The sequence below is a fragment of the Hemicordylus capensis genome, chromosome 2 (genome assembly GCF_027244095.1).
Source record: "Hemicordylus capensis ecotype Gifberg chromosome 2, rHemCap1.1.pri, whole genome shotgun sequence".
NCBI lineage: Eukaryota > Metazoa > Chordata > Lepidosauria > Squamata > Cordylidae > Hemicordylus > Hemicordylus capensis.
The window spans coordinates 126,547,248-126,561,461 of NC_069658.1; the positions used below are offsets into that span (position 1 = coordinate 126,547,248).

The 14,214-nt window shown below is 42.3% G+C and overlaps 1 protein-coding gene across 9 annotated transcripts in view; it reads right to left on the reverse strand.

The window, feature by feature from the left end:
- Positions 1–4,010: 4,010 nt before the first annotated feature.
- The window catches only part of C9orf72 (C9orf72-SMCR8 complex subunit), a 31,031-nt gene continuing 20,827 nt past the window's right edge, over positions 4,011–14,214 (reverse strand). For 8 of the 9 annotated variants that reach the window (XM_053299708.1, XM_053299705.1, XM_053299713.1 and 5 more), the window contains 3 exons: positions 12,977–13,034; positions 11,481–11,590; positions 4,011–8,335 (listed from right to left, as the gene is read on the reverse strand). In XM_053299708.1, coding sequence (XP_053155683.1) covers positions 8,149–8,335; positions 11,481–11,590; positions 12,977–13,034 — 355 coding nt within the window. In that variant the 3' untranslated portion in view covers positions 4,011–8,148. Of the gene's footprint in view, positions 8,336–11,480; positions 11,591–11,944; positions 12,099–12,976; positions 13,035–14,214 lie in introns of those variants that run through there. The other variant, XM_053299712.1, reaches the window with a different exon arrangement.

Sequence of the window (14,214 nt, forward strand, 5' to 3'; positions counted from 1 at the left end):
ACATAAGCAAGAGACATAAGTCTAGCATGGACCTGGAGCTCTAGATAAAATTAAAGATAAATTAAATTTTTAGAAAATACATATCTGTGGTAAAATGAGTTTGTCAACACTAAGACCCCTGTTTTTAGGAATTAAAATCTTTTGAACTGCTGTATAGCAGCCTTTTTTCAATGGACTGGCACCCACATTGGAGGAATTGTGTCTCTTGTTACTAAGTTGATATGTGCAAAATTTGGGAGGGATTGGCTGAGTACTATCGATTTTATGAGGAATACAATGTTCAGGGCTTATAGTGGAATGTTGAAACAACTCCTCATCTTATATTTATTTATTGAATTTAATATAAAAATATAAAACAGTTAAAATTCATAAAACATAAAAATCTCAAATAAAAAGACAATCAATTTCAATTGAAAGCCTGGGAAAACAGGTGCGTCTTTAGAGTCCTCCTAAAAACAAACAGAGAAGAAGATGCTCGTATTTCAACAGTGAGCACATTCCAAAGCCCCGGGTTAGCCACGGGGAGGGCCCGGTCCTGAGTTACCACTAAACGAGTCGGCGGCAACTGTAACCAGAACTCTCCAGATGAACTTAATAGGTGACTGGGTGCACAACAGAGAAGGTGCTCTCTTAAGTACCCTGGACCCAAGCTGTTGAGGGCTTTATGGGTAATAACCAGCACTTTGTCTTTCGTTCAGAAACCTATCAGCAGCCAGTGCAATTTTTAGAATTGGTGTTATATGGTCCCTTCGGATAAAACCAGAGACCAATCTGGCAGCCGCATTCTGTACCAATTGTAGTTTCTGAGCTAGGTACAAAGGCAGCCCCATGCAGAGTATATTACAGTAGCCAAGGCTGGATGTTATCAGCATATGTACCACTGTTTTGAGGTCATTTGTCTCCAGAAATGAACATATCTGGCATATCAGTCAGAGCTGATAAAAAGCACTCCTGGCCACTATCTCAGTCTGAGAGACCAGGGGGAGTTTGGGATCCAGGAACATTCCCAGACTACATACCTGCTCTTTTAGGGGGAGTGTAACCCCATCCACAACAGTCAGATCTAAACCATCTCTCAGATCCCAATCCCCTGCAGACAGTACCTCCATCTTGTTAGGATTCAACTTCAGTTTGTTATCCCTCATCCAACATATAATCGCCTCCAGGCAGGCACTTGGGGGGCGGGATCATGCTATTTCCTGATGAAGTTGGTATGAAGAAATAGATTTGTGTGTCATCCGCATATTCATGGCATCCCAGACCAAACCTCCTGATGATCTATCCCCAGTGGTTTCATATAGATGTTAAAAAGCATTGAAAACAGTATGGAGCCTTGCAGAACTCCACACTTCAGCTCCCACTTTGCAGAATTACGGTCTCCAAGTGACACCATCTGGAATCTGCCAGAGAGGTAGGAAAGGAACCACTGTAGAACAGTGCCACCCAAGCCTCCTCCTCCTCCAAGCAACCCAGCAGGACGCCATGGTTGATGGTATCAAAAGCCACCAAGAGATCCAAAAGGATCAGCAGAGCCACACTCCCTGTCAATCGCCAATTGGAGATCATCCATCAGGCCAACCAAGGCAGTCCCAACCCCATAGGCCACTCGAAAGCCAGTTTGGAACGGGTCTGGATAATCTGTGTCATCTAAAACTGCCTGGAGCTGAGAAGCGACCACTTGCTCAGTCACTTTGCCCAACCAAGGAAGATCAGAGACAGATCTGTAATCAGCCAGTTCTGAGGAGTCCAATGCAGGTTTCTTCAAATAAGGTCTAATAATAGTCTCCTTATGACAAGGATGCATCCTGCCCTCCCTCAGGCAGGATATAGTTCAGGAAACAGCTGGCCCCAAAGCGCTGCACAGATGCTCTGTGCGGGGTCAGCTAGTTTATTATTTCTCTATGTAAACTGCCCTGAGCCATTTTTTGGAAGGGCGGTATAGAAATCGAATGAATGAATAAGACAGTGCTGGCCAGTGACGCAGATTCCAGGGGAATTAGTGAAAGTGAAGAAAATACCTTTAAACAACAGCGAACGTTGCTGCCCCTGGCATCTCTCAGGAAGCCCAAGGGAGATCAACCTAGTATTCCATGGGAAGGCTGGCTGCCCCACTCTCAGCTGGCCTCTGCACGTGTGTGGCAGCCATTTGAATGGCCAGCGTTGTGTAGTGGTTAGAGTGCTGGACTAGGACCGGGGAGACCTGAGTTCAAATCCCCATTCAGCCACAATACTAGCTGGGTGACTCTGGGCCAGTCACTTCTCTCTCAGCCTAGCCTACTTCACAGGGTTGTTGTGAAAGAGAAACTTAAGTATGTAGTACACCGCTCTGGGCTCCTTGGAGGAAGAGCGGGATATAAATGTAATAATAATAATAATGATCTACATGTTGGTCTCCCAGGCTTCCCGCAGGATGACAGGGTGCCAGCAGCAGTGGCAACATTTGCCCTTTTTGAAAACTATTTCCCCCTGCCCTCACTTGCCCACTCCCCACAGAACTTCCATCACCATAAGAATGCTTGCAAACTGCAAGCCTTTTTGCTAATAGTTATATGTAGCTCCTGAAGTAGTTGTGTTCTTCCCTTTCTACAATTCTAGTAGATCAGCGAGTGTCACTTAGACTAAAACATCTCAATGGTTCTACAGAATCTAGATCTTGCGACACCCCAATACTGAAAAATTACAGCAAGTGTTCATTTCATGCTAGTCCAGTTCAACATGCTTAGAAAGATCTTAGAGGTATTCCTAGTGAATATGAATCACTTGAAAAACTGCAAAAATCAAGTGTCCAAATACACTGAAACATGATGCATCCTTATTTTGACATATGTATGTTGATCCCACAAATGGAATAAAACATAGGTTAAGTAAGAATGTTACTTGTTCAATATGTTTAAGAGTTCTGCTCATACTCAGGTGTTCAAAGCAAAATACAACAGAAGTTCTTACATGTCCATGCATGACTACTGGTTACTTAGAAACTCTTAAGAGATCAAAGGCAGGTTGTGATGTGGTTCAGTTGACCTTGCTCAAGGCCATGCATTGTGGCACAAAATTTAGCACGTGTAGCAAATGAAAACAAACCCCTAGATAGATAGATAGATAGATAGGCAAGACTCCATATTCAATACCATTCTTTGTGCAGAATAGGACAGATTATTTCCACCCACAGGTATCTCCTTAGTTACAAAAAGAGATTGGTTGGCTATTAAATTTGCTATGCCAGTTTTGGTTTTGTCTAACACGTACATATTAAAAATACTTCCTGTGGGACTGTTTTTCTGAAAATGAACCTAAAGGGGAGAATACCCTTTATTTGCATGAATAGAGATGTATTCCCAATTAAATAACTTGGAGTTTAAACAAATGAAAGTGGTATCAAAGCAAACATTTTGTCAGAGACTAAATGTTTGCTAAAAGCCTGAATAACTGAAATTACTAGGCCTCCAACTTATCAATATGCTTTCAGTTATCAGAGTGCTTCATCAATCAACACCCCTATGCTTTTTGGGGTGGGTGGGTGGGTGGGGGGTTGGCACTATCCTTTATCAGATAACAAGGAAAGCAAGGACTTTTTCAGATGGGAGGTCTTCTGTTGTCATGACAACATTGCAGATGGTGAGCACTGTGCTCCTGCTAACTGCCTGGAACATCATCTTAATTCCTACAGTCTGGAAGGGCACGGACTAGCTTGCAACCTAATAGCAAGCTGCATTGATGTAAATGAGAAAAAAGACTGGAAAGTAGTGTGGGGAGGGAATTCAGAGGAGCAGGTACCGAAGATACCTTGCATCACATCTTATGCCACCATCCAATAGGGTTCTATAATCTTCCCCACAGTGGAGGAAGCATAATGGAATTTCTGTTTTCAAAGAATTCATGGTAATGGACACCCTTAACACTTTTTTTTTGGGGGGGGGGGGCTGTGAAAATAAAATCCACTATAACTTTCCTTACAGTATTGTTTGCAGTAGCTCAGTTTTACCCTCAGCAAAAAGACATGCAACACAATAGAAGATTAAGCCTTTATTATACTGTACATGCATAATAAAAGTGCATAAAAACTTAGAACATGTTTTAGTGTGCAGACGTTTTATTATGGAATTGGAAACTCTAATGAGTTTCAGGCAAGACGTTTCTCTTGTTAGTAGTGTCAATGGTATTAGCCATAATGCAAAAAGCTACAATTGTTTTATTATATTTTTACTCTGCCCCAAACTTCCGTCTCTGGTGTTTACAGAAAAACACAAATTAAAATCATAAAACATTTTAAAACCACAAGTCTAGTTAAAATGCTTGGGTGAATAAATGTGTCTTTAGAAACTTTTTAAAAGTAGTCAGAGATGGAAAGGCTCTTCTTTCAGCAGGGAGCACATTCCAGAGTCTTAGGGCAGCAACAGAAGGCCCATCCCTATATGGCCACCAGGTGAGCGGGTGGCAACTGCAGACAAACCCTCCAGATGATCTCAGTGAGTGATGGGGCTCATTGTGAAGACTATCTTCTCTTGAATACCCTGGGACTAAACGGTTTAGGACTTAATAGGTTATAACCAGCACCTTGTATTTTGCCTGTAAACGTATTGGAGCAATATGGTATCTTCAAGATGACCCAGAGACCAACCTGGCTGCTGCATTCTGTACCAACTGCAGTTTCTGGACTATGTACAAAGGCCGCCCCACATAGAGCACACTGCAGCAATTGTCTGGAGATTATTAGTATATGTACTAAGGTTCTGAGGTCATTTAGCTCAAGAAAGGGACGTAGCTGGTGTATCAGCCAAAGCTAATAGAAAGCACCTCTGGCCACTGCCTCAACCTGAGACACCAGAGAGAGGTTTGGGTCCAAAAGCACTTCCAGACTGTGTACCTGTTACTTCTGTTGAAGTGCAACCCCATTCAGATAAAAAATGTCTCCTGAGTTCCTCTGACACCACACAATACGTTCCTTCATCTTATTCTGATTTAGTCTCAGTTTGTTATCCCTCATCCAGCCCATCTCTGCCTCCAGGCAGGCATTTAGGGAGGTTATGTCTTCTGATGCTGACATGGAGCAATAGATTTGGGTATCATCAGCATACTGATAACACCCTGCACCAAATCTCCTGATTTCTCCCAGCAGTTTCATGTAGATATTAAAAAGCACCGGAGACAGTATGGAGCCCTGGCGGTCGCCATATTAGGGAAGTGCACGAAGCACATCTGGAGGTGGGGGTGGAGAGTGGGCACTTTAAGAGGAGGAAGGCAGGTCTTACTTGCTCCCAGAAGCCCATGTAGGCACATAAATGGTGTCTGTGTGTGCAAGAACACTATCTGTGTGGTCAGCAACACCATACTGCGCCCATGCAGGCACAGGCGCCATTTATATGCCAATGCTGCCTGCCGGCTGCTTGTTTAATACCAACAGCACCGTGAAGGGGCAGGGAAGACCTGCCTTCCTTTAAAGCTGAAACAATTCAGCTGGGGAAGCTCAAAGCGCCTCAGCGCCTCAAATCAGAGGTTCCAAAACACTCCATGCACATCCTTTCACCATATAAAAGCTCATTTTGAAGAATAGTCTCCAAGTGACACCATCTGGAATCTGCCCAAGAGGTAAGAATGGAGCCACTGCAAAGGAGTGCCTCCCAATCCCAACCCCCTCAGATGTTCCAGAAGGATATGATGGTCAATAGTATCCAAAGCCGCTGAGAGATCCAAAAGGATCAACGGAGTCACACTCCCTTTTAGTGATCATCCATCATTCCAACCAAGGCAGTCTCCACCCCATAGTCCACCCCAAAACACTTAGGCATATGTTTCAGTAATGCAGTATGTGCATGGCAACTTACTCATAAGAACTCTAAAGACATGTAAATCGCTTAAACTAAAAACAGTTTACCACCCAACATTCTTTTGTGCCTTCTTTTAAAAGAAAGGGGCAATGAATAGGGTTGTATTTCTACATTATGTCAGCAATAATTATCAGTGATTTTTCAAACATCTTGCTATTTAGAAACCTATACGTATGAATAAACTTTGAAATCAGATATGTAGATACTATATTTCTTCCAAACTCCACCTCACAAACACCAGATTTGTGACACAAACACAAACAGATTCAGTCTTAGTGTATGATTACATGTGTAAACAAAGAAAGCACAGTGATGCGGATATCCAATTAGCTAATTTACAACAACAATAGTTACAGTTGTAGAGACTGCTTTAAATTAACACCCCAGTACCCCAGACATAACATAGATGTCAGAAAAATGAATAATTATCTTAGCTATCCGACAGCATTCCCTTTAAATAATTCAGTTTGCTAACCTAGAAAAATATAACCCATTTTCAAAAAATTTGTACAATAAATGCAGAAGGCTACACAGGGCAGGTATTAAGCCATCAAAGCTCTGTGGCTCCTTAACTCTTTATGCAAGATACATACATGACAGGCTACCAGAGCTATGCTCAGTGAGTCACTCAATGGAATTTTAATCTCAAGGGACTTCTTACTCACTTGTGGAACTAATCCACAGAGTTAAGAATCCCTCCTACCACCAGGTCTCAGTTGTCCTCTTCTTTTGCCCATAGGTTCTGACAGTATTCCCCTTCTGCAACAATATTTATTATTTTGACACAGTAACTTTATCTTGTAATAAATTAGACTTCTGGAACACACTATGTTCCAGAAACCTCTAGGACTCTGCTCCACACAAACAGAGGCACCCTTGCTCATTCAACCATGCATACCTGCCTAATGGAAAAGTATAGACATTTTAGAAGGGAAAGCTTTCCTTAGATCTCCACATATTCATCTGAGCATTAAAACAGAACTGGATCACACCAGGTAACAGGTTTCCAAAACTGCTCCAGAACTGTTTTAAGAGAAGTCTTGCCTAGATGTACACAAAGATATTTTTTAACAATGAATTTCCCTAGTCATTGAATATAAAAATATTGCACTTAGAGAAGCAGGTATCTACATTTGGCCAACACAAAACAAAAACAGCAGCAGCATGCTTCAAGATGTATCATCAAATACAGCATAAAACTTTGCAATACCTGCACACTAGAGCCAATCCCATTTTATACAGATATGAAAGGCAGTAGAAAGCAGACAAATCTGTATTCTTAATTTTCTCAATATAGAGAAAGCAATTTAGTAAGAGGTAAATGTGTTGGAGCTGAAGAGAAAACACATCTCAAAAGAACCACAATTTTACTACCTCCACCCTTCCACTGAGTGAGTTACCCCAAGTATGGGTATAATCAATTTTCAAAAAGCACAAGATATATAGGAGATTGATTTGGCTTTTACTCAGCAGCTTATAAGAGAAAGTTGCTGCTTGGCAACTGCTTTCAACAACATAAAACCTAATGTTCCTATTTTGTGCTCCATAAATGTGCGATTAGTCATTAAGACTGCAGCAGGAACGATGGTCCAGCATAATCAGCAACAGAGTAGATTTGCTTGGCATTTTGACACAAAGAAGTGCAACTCTAGAGTCAGTCTAAAAGCAGCATTCTGCAAGACCGTGTCCAATTCTGTCTCCTGTAAGAAACACTGGTCTTTTTCATGCCTGTGTTTGAATGCTCAGAGATTTCTAGTGGCTTTGAAGGGTATGTATCCCCTTTAAAGGGGAAAATTTAAATATGGCACTGCTCATACTACCAGATCAATACTGGTAGTATTGGTTCAGATTTCACTGAAATCTATAGTCTGACATTTGTTGTGCAATCAATAGCCCTCAATTAGGGAAGACCATACCATTTTGCCAACAATACCAACACACCATTTTGCCCAACTATACAAAAAATTAAAGAAAAAGTGAAAAATCCAGTGTGCTTTCTTAAGGCCATTTTTTAAAAAAAGTCTTTTTAATTAAACATAAGCCACAGCCTTACTTTGTGGCTTTGAATCCATTAAGTTTGCATTAATGTCTCCACAATAATTTTTCCTGTCACTATAAACAAAATGGAGTATTTCATGTGTGTCTAAGTTGAAATGATTCAACTCCTAATAGCACTCCTGCCTGGCTCTCCTATGGGCCGTAGTGTAACTTCACATTCAGTTGCACTGGACAGCAACACATGCTTAATAACGAGAAATACTATATTCCCTTTTACTGATAGCTTTGACTAGCACTGTGGAGCTATAGCAACCCACAAACATGTTCAAAATGCCATTAGGACATCACGTTCCTGTACACTAGTGTAGAAAGGTCGGCCAAAGAGAAATGAATGTAAACCAGGCTTGATCTTCTCAGCTAAAGCCATTATTATGTTAAGATCGCCCTCTGCTGTTAAGTCCAGGTCTATCTTCAAGCTACGAAGAGACTTGAAAGGCTTTTTCCCTTTTTGCCTGAAGAAATGGAAGAAAAAAATGCAGTTAGAATAATTTTATTTCAAGTTGTGCAGATATCTAACCAAATTTCTCCCTTTAGGTTTAGATAGTAATTTATTATGCTCAATAGACCAGAAACAAAACAAAATCATAGCCTTGATACAATATATGGAAGTGAAATACAGCAACACAGTACATATACTGTACTGAGAAGAGGTTTGTGGACCCCAAATAGAAGGAGAATCACACTTAAAGGTCTTACCATGATACCCTTGCATGACTGAAAACAATCTTTTCCTAACAAAAGGGCACAATGCTGTGTTTCAGACACAATAATGTACAAAATGGAAACAATGAGATCAGTGTGCAAGATAGTAAGTGAACCCCTAGTGTCCTTAGCAAAATTAATGGGATAATCAAAATCAGGTGCTTAACTAATTGGGTAAACCACCTTGCAGAAGAAAACTGCATGACTGAGTTTGGACATCCTGTGCTACTTCAATGTCCTGAGTTAGGTCTGAACCATGGCACTTAGGGGGAACTCATTCATGCCACGATCAAAAGAAATTCTAGAGGACCTAGACATGGGGAAAGAGTGGTTGATGCTCATCTGACAGGGTTATAAGGCCATTTCTAAGCATTTGGGGCTCCATCCATCTACTATCAGATAGTCTAGAAATGGGAAAAAGTTGAAGATGGCAGCAACTTTACCCAGCAGTGGTCTTGCCAAGATCACCCCAAAGGCAACCTACAAAATCATCCAGGAAGTCACAAAGAACCCAGACTAAAATCTAAAGTTCTGCAGGCCTCTCACTGTGGCCGATGTGAGGGTTCATGCGTCAACCATAAGGAAAAAACTGAATGAGAATAAAATAATGATAATGATCACCATCATCATCTTTATGTATTAGCCTCCCCAGCAAACAAATTGTTCTCTGGGTGGCTTACAACACAACATTAAACATGAGATAAAAAACACAGATTAAAGCATAACAGACCGGGGGGGCGGGGGGAGAATACAGCATACAATACAAAAACAATTTAACACACTTTTAAAAAAATCAGTTGCAATCAGATCACAATGTTAAAAAATCTATATATATTTAATTCTCCTAGGCGTACCCGTCACTAATCCCATGCGTGGCAGATCACAAGAGTTTGCGAGCAGCTGCCAGACTAGCGCTGGCGGGCCAGCCCTTGAAAGCTGGCCAGAAACCGCGGCCGGGCCAGGGGGGGAGAAGCAGGCCGGGCGGACTGGCAGAGGAACAGATGCTCTGCGCCCAGCCCAGCTAGTTTAAATTTAAAAGGCTTGAGTGAAAAAAAAGGTCTTTACCTGAAGGTACCTAAAGGGGCACCTGGAGAAGGGCCTCTGAAGAAGATCTTAAGGACTGGGTTGGGAAATATGGGGCAAGGCACTCCCTCAGGTAACACCAGTTCATGGGAGGACAGTTAGGAAGAAAGCACTACTAAAAAAAAAAAAATGGAAGAAAGCACTACTAAAAAAACCCATGGCTGCCCAGCTCAGGTTCTCCAAGGAGCTTCTGGATGACCCACAAGACTTCTAGAATAATGTTCTCTGGACAAATTAATCAAAAACTGAACTTTTCCAACACAATCACAAAACCTTCAGTTTGGTGAAAACCAAACACTGCCTTCCAAAACAAAAACCTCATCCTGAATGTCAAGCATGGTAGTGGAGGCAACATGGTTTGGGGCTGTTTTGCTGCATCAGGACCTGGACGGTTTGCCATAATTGAGGGAACCATTAATTCAGCTGCATACCAGAAGAGTCTAGAGAACAACGTCAAGCCATCTGTCTGAACTGAAGCTGAGCTGAAAGTGGATCATACAGCAAGACAACCATCCTAAACATTCAAGTACCACGGAATGGCTGAAGAAGGTATTTCATGTTTTGAAGTGGCCAAGTCAAAGTCCCAACCTAAACCCTATCGAAATGTGGCAAGACCTGAAGTGAGCTGTTCACACAAGGAAGAAAGGGCCAAGATGCCTCCAAGCTGATGTGAGAGACTAATCAGCAGTTACAGGAAATGTTTAGTTACAGTTTTTGCTGCTCAAAGAGGTGCCATCAGTTACTGAATGAAGGGTTCACATACTTTTTCACACATGGATGTTTGTGGTTGAATCGGTTGGGTGAGTGTTCAAAATATATCCTTTTTGCCTGAGTTACTTATTTGGTGGAGTTGCCTCTCTCTCTTATCAGAGTTTAGCTTAGGATCTAATCATATTTTGAATAAGAATTGCGCAGACCATCTTAGGGCATTCACAAACTTTCTCAGCACTAATATAGGACATCAAATGACCCAAAATAATGCCCGTCCAATGGCCACACAACAGTCATAACATCTTTATCAATTCCATAAGTTGCTTTCTTGTTCTTACAGTCAGTTTATTTGTGTAGCCGACAGCTATTACAACCTATTACAATCTTATAGCAACTGACAAGACAATAGCCAAAGCTAAGGTCATTCTCGAAGCCATCTAATGACACAGCGGGGAAATGACTTGACTAGCAAGCCAGAGGCTGCCGGTTCAAATCCCGCTCGTATGTTTCCCAGACTATGGGAAACTCCTATATATACAGCAGCAATATAGGAAGGTGCTGAAAGACATCATCTCATACTGCATGGGAGATGGCAATGGTAAGCCCCTCCTATATTCTACCAAAGACAACCACAGGGCTCTCTGGTCACCAGGAGTCGACACCAACTCAACGGCACAACTTTACCTTTAAGGTCATTCTTGAAATTTGTCTCAGTAGATCTTTAACATAAAATTGAGTGGATCTCCCTGGTAGTGCGTTCAGTATAGGAGTAATCAATGGCTGGCGGCTGCAGTATAGAAGTTGCAAAACCAAAGATTATGCTCCACAGACTACTTCTGATTACTACTTGGACAAACTCTCAAAGACAGGGGAACCCCAACACATCTTCCCTGCAGAATGTGTGAGAGGAGTACATTCAATCTTGCCCAAGTAAAGGCACTTCAATAGTTAATTATATAAAGGCAACTAAGATAAGCAGCCAGCTGAAGGGCATTTTAATATGGAATGCCAAAATGACACGGTGAACAGGATGTGCAAGCATTAGCAGAGAGGTCCTGAAGGGAAATATCCCAAAATCGTCACCTTTAAGTTTTTACTTACGTGTCATCTTCTATGTATTTGATGAGAGTTAATGCTTTTCTGTGAAGAACTAATAAGAACTGCGCAAGGAACACATTCCTCAGAGACAATCCGGGTTTCAAATTAAAGACCTGTTAATTGCCACAGAAAGATTCAGCAGTACAGGATACCATTTAGAGGAATTCTACAAGTACTCCCACTCTACCCCACATGGACCACCACAACTGCATTTATAAACTAGCAAGATACCCATCTCTAAAGACAAATCATGAAAATGCAGAGGAAGAGCCCACACATTGCAAAGAGTCTTAGAGAATGTAGCACATCTCCATGTGTTCTACATAGACAAGCACATTACACAACTTGGACAGTAAGGGCGGGCCACTCAGTGTTAAGAGAGAAAGGTTTTTTTGGCTTTCAGTGGTGTCCCCAAGTGCCATGCTTTGCTTTTATCCATAGGAATGACTAGCAACAACTAATCTATGTGGGAGAAAGTCAAGGAGTGCATTCAGACCTCTGATGACTGAGCCTGCTCTGATCTGCCTAGCCCTATCTTCTTTCTCGGTCACACTTGATTTCCATGCTGGGAATTGACTTTAAAAGGAGAGCGAGAAAATACTTGTGCACACATGCCAGGTTCTACAATTTGAAACAAAACCATTATTAGATTTGGACTTCAGTTCGCCAACTCAACTTCAGAAGTGTCACTGAAGTCAGTGGTTCCTTGACTGCTGCTATCATCATAGTATAAATCAGGGCTGCACAACTTTGGCCTTCCAACTGTTTTTTGGATAGCTCCCCAGCCACAGTGGCCAATACTCAAGGATTATGGGAGCTGTAGTCCTGCATCCACAAGAGAGTTGAAATTGTGCAGCCCTGGTCTAAATATACAAAAGCATTCTTAATAGACCTTATATTTCTAAACCAGTTAGCTACATTTGAAGAAGATTTCCCCCACTTTGTACAAAATACATTGTGATGTTCTAACTAATGAAGCGCATGCACTTTGAGGGACTGCAGGGAAGCCAGGAAGTCCTCACACAACTCCCTCAGTACCCCTGCACGCACACCGTTGGGCCAGGGATCTTAAGAGTTTGGAGTGCTGCTTGCGCTCCAGAAGCGCCCTGTAAGATCACACAATGCTGATTCTCAGTGGCATGTTTCCGATCTTACAGAGTGCTTCCAGAGCACAGGCAGTGCTCTGGATTCTAAAGGCTCTGATGTAGTGCACGAAGAGGGGAACTGCGAGGGCTCCCGACGTGTTCCTGCAGTCCCTCAAAGTGCACATGCTTCATTAGTCAGGACGTCAGCCACTGTTACTTAACTTTAGGGTTCAGAATTGTGAATAACAGAACACCCAGCAAAGTGGGTAATCTAATTAGCATTAAAGCATCTTTTCCAAGACCATTCATTTATTAACTGCTTCACAGAGGGATGGATTTGCATTAAGAAGCTAAACACAATGTATTCTCATGTGTTCTCATGTATTCTCATGTTTCATTTTATTCAACAATTACCTGATCCAGGAAGGCTTTTACGAGAGTGTCTTGGTGTAAGACGTCTTGAAACACATTCCTGTTAAAAACAAAAGAGGAAGTATAAAGAAATCTGATGAGTTTCAGCACAGCACAAAGTTAAACTAGCGCACAGCTGTGACTCTCTTATTTTTAAAAATGTGGCCTTTTAACTTTTCTTGGGATAAAACTCCATGATTTTGAAGCCTTAATTAAGAACAATCAACTCTGAGCTGTTTTGGTCCTAGCCTGTCACAATTCCAGAACCCATTCAGTTCTGACCAGAAGGAGATGGATACGTACCCCCTAGTTGAGATTCCTAATCCCGAGGTAAGCCCTCTGAATCTGACAGACCCTGAGCAGCCAGAGTTTGTCACCCCTTCCTGCAGCTGCCCCTCAGAAGCCCTGGCAACTCTGTGCACACTGCAGAAGGGACAAGCTACTTGATTTAGAGGGTTTACAAGGTTTAGAGGGCTTTCTATCCTGTCCCTATTACTTAGGACCCCAGGAGCAGAGGCAACGTCATGCCAGAGCTGAACTCCAACATGAGGCCAAGTGCTCATCTAGTTGCTTGGAGCCTCCTTCGCAGTGGGTCTACTTGAGAGGAAGGGGAGGCCATCTTAGGTATCCGCTAGGATCAGGATGCATTCCAAGAAGGGGTGGGCTCCTGGTTCTTACACAACCTCTCATTTGCAGCCAGCCTTTATTGGCTCAACAGTTTTTTCTTCCAACCCTTTTATCCACCTTGCTAGATCTAAGTTTGGATACATGAAGGGGCAACACAATGGGCAACAAGAATTGTTGAGTGGTCTAAACTTCAGGCAAGCAGAATTATAAGCCCTACTAACTGGACAAAGAGGCAGTTTTCAAAGTTGTGACTCTCTTATATTATCAGGGAGAGAGCAACTTTGCTTATTTCATCCTAGCTCAGTCTAGGAACCCTTTTTTCCTCTAATGCCAAGCCCCACTGACACTAGCTTTTTTGCTCCAGAAACTGGAGATGGAGTGGGGAGAAAAGCAACTCCCCACAAAGGACCCAGAAAGTCCCCCATAGAGATTTGCCCTTCTTCCCCCTGCCTGTGATTTCTAGCATGTAGCCCCTAAAAACTAGCTCCACTGCCCAGTCAGAGAGAAAATCAGCCCCTTGGCAGCAGGGTTGGTTTTCAGGGGCTGCATGATAGAAATCAGGGGCAGGGGGGAGCAGGGCAACTCCCCATGGGGGACCCTCTGACCCTGCTGCC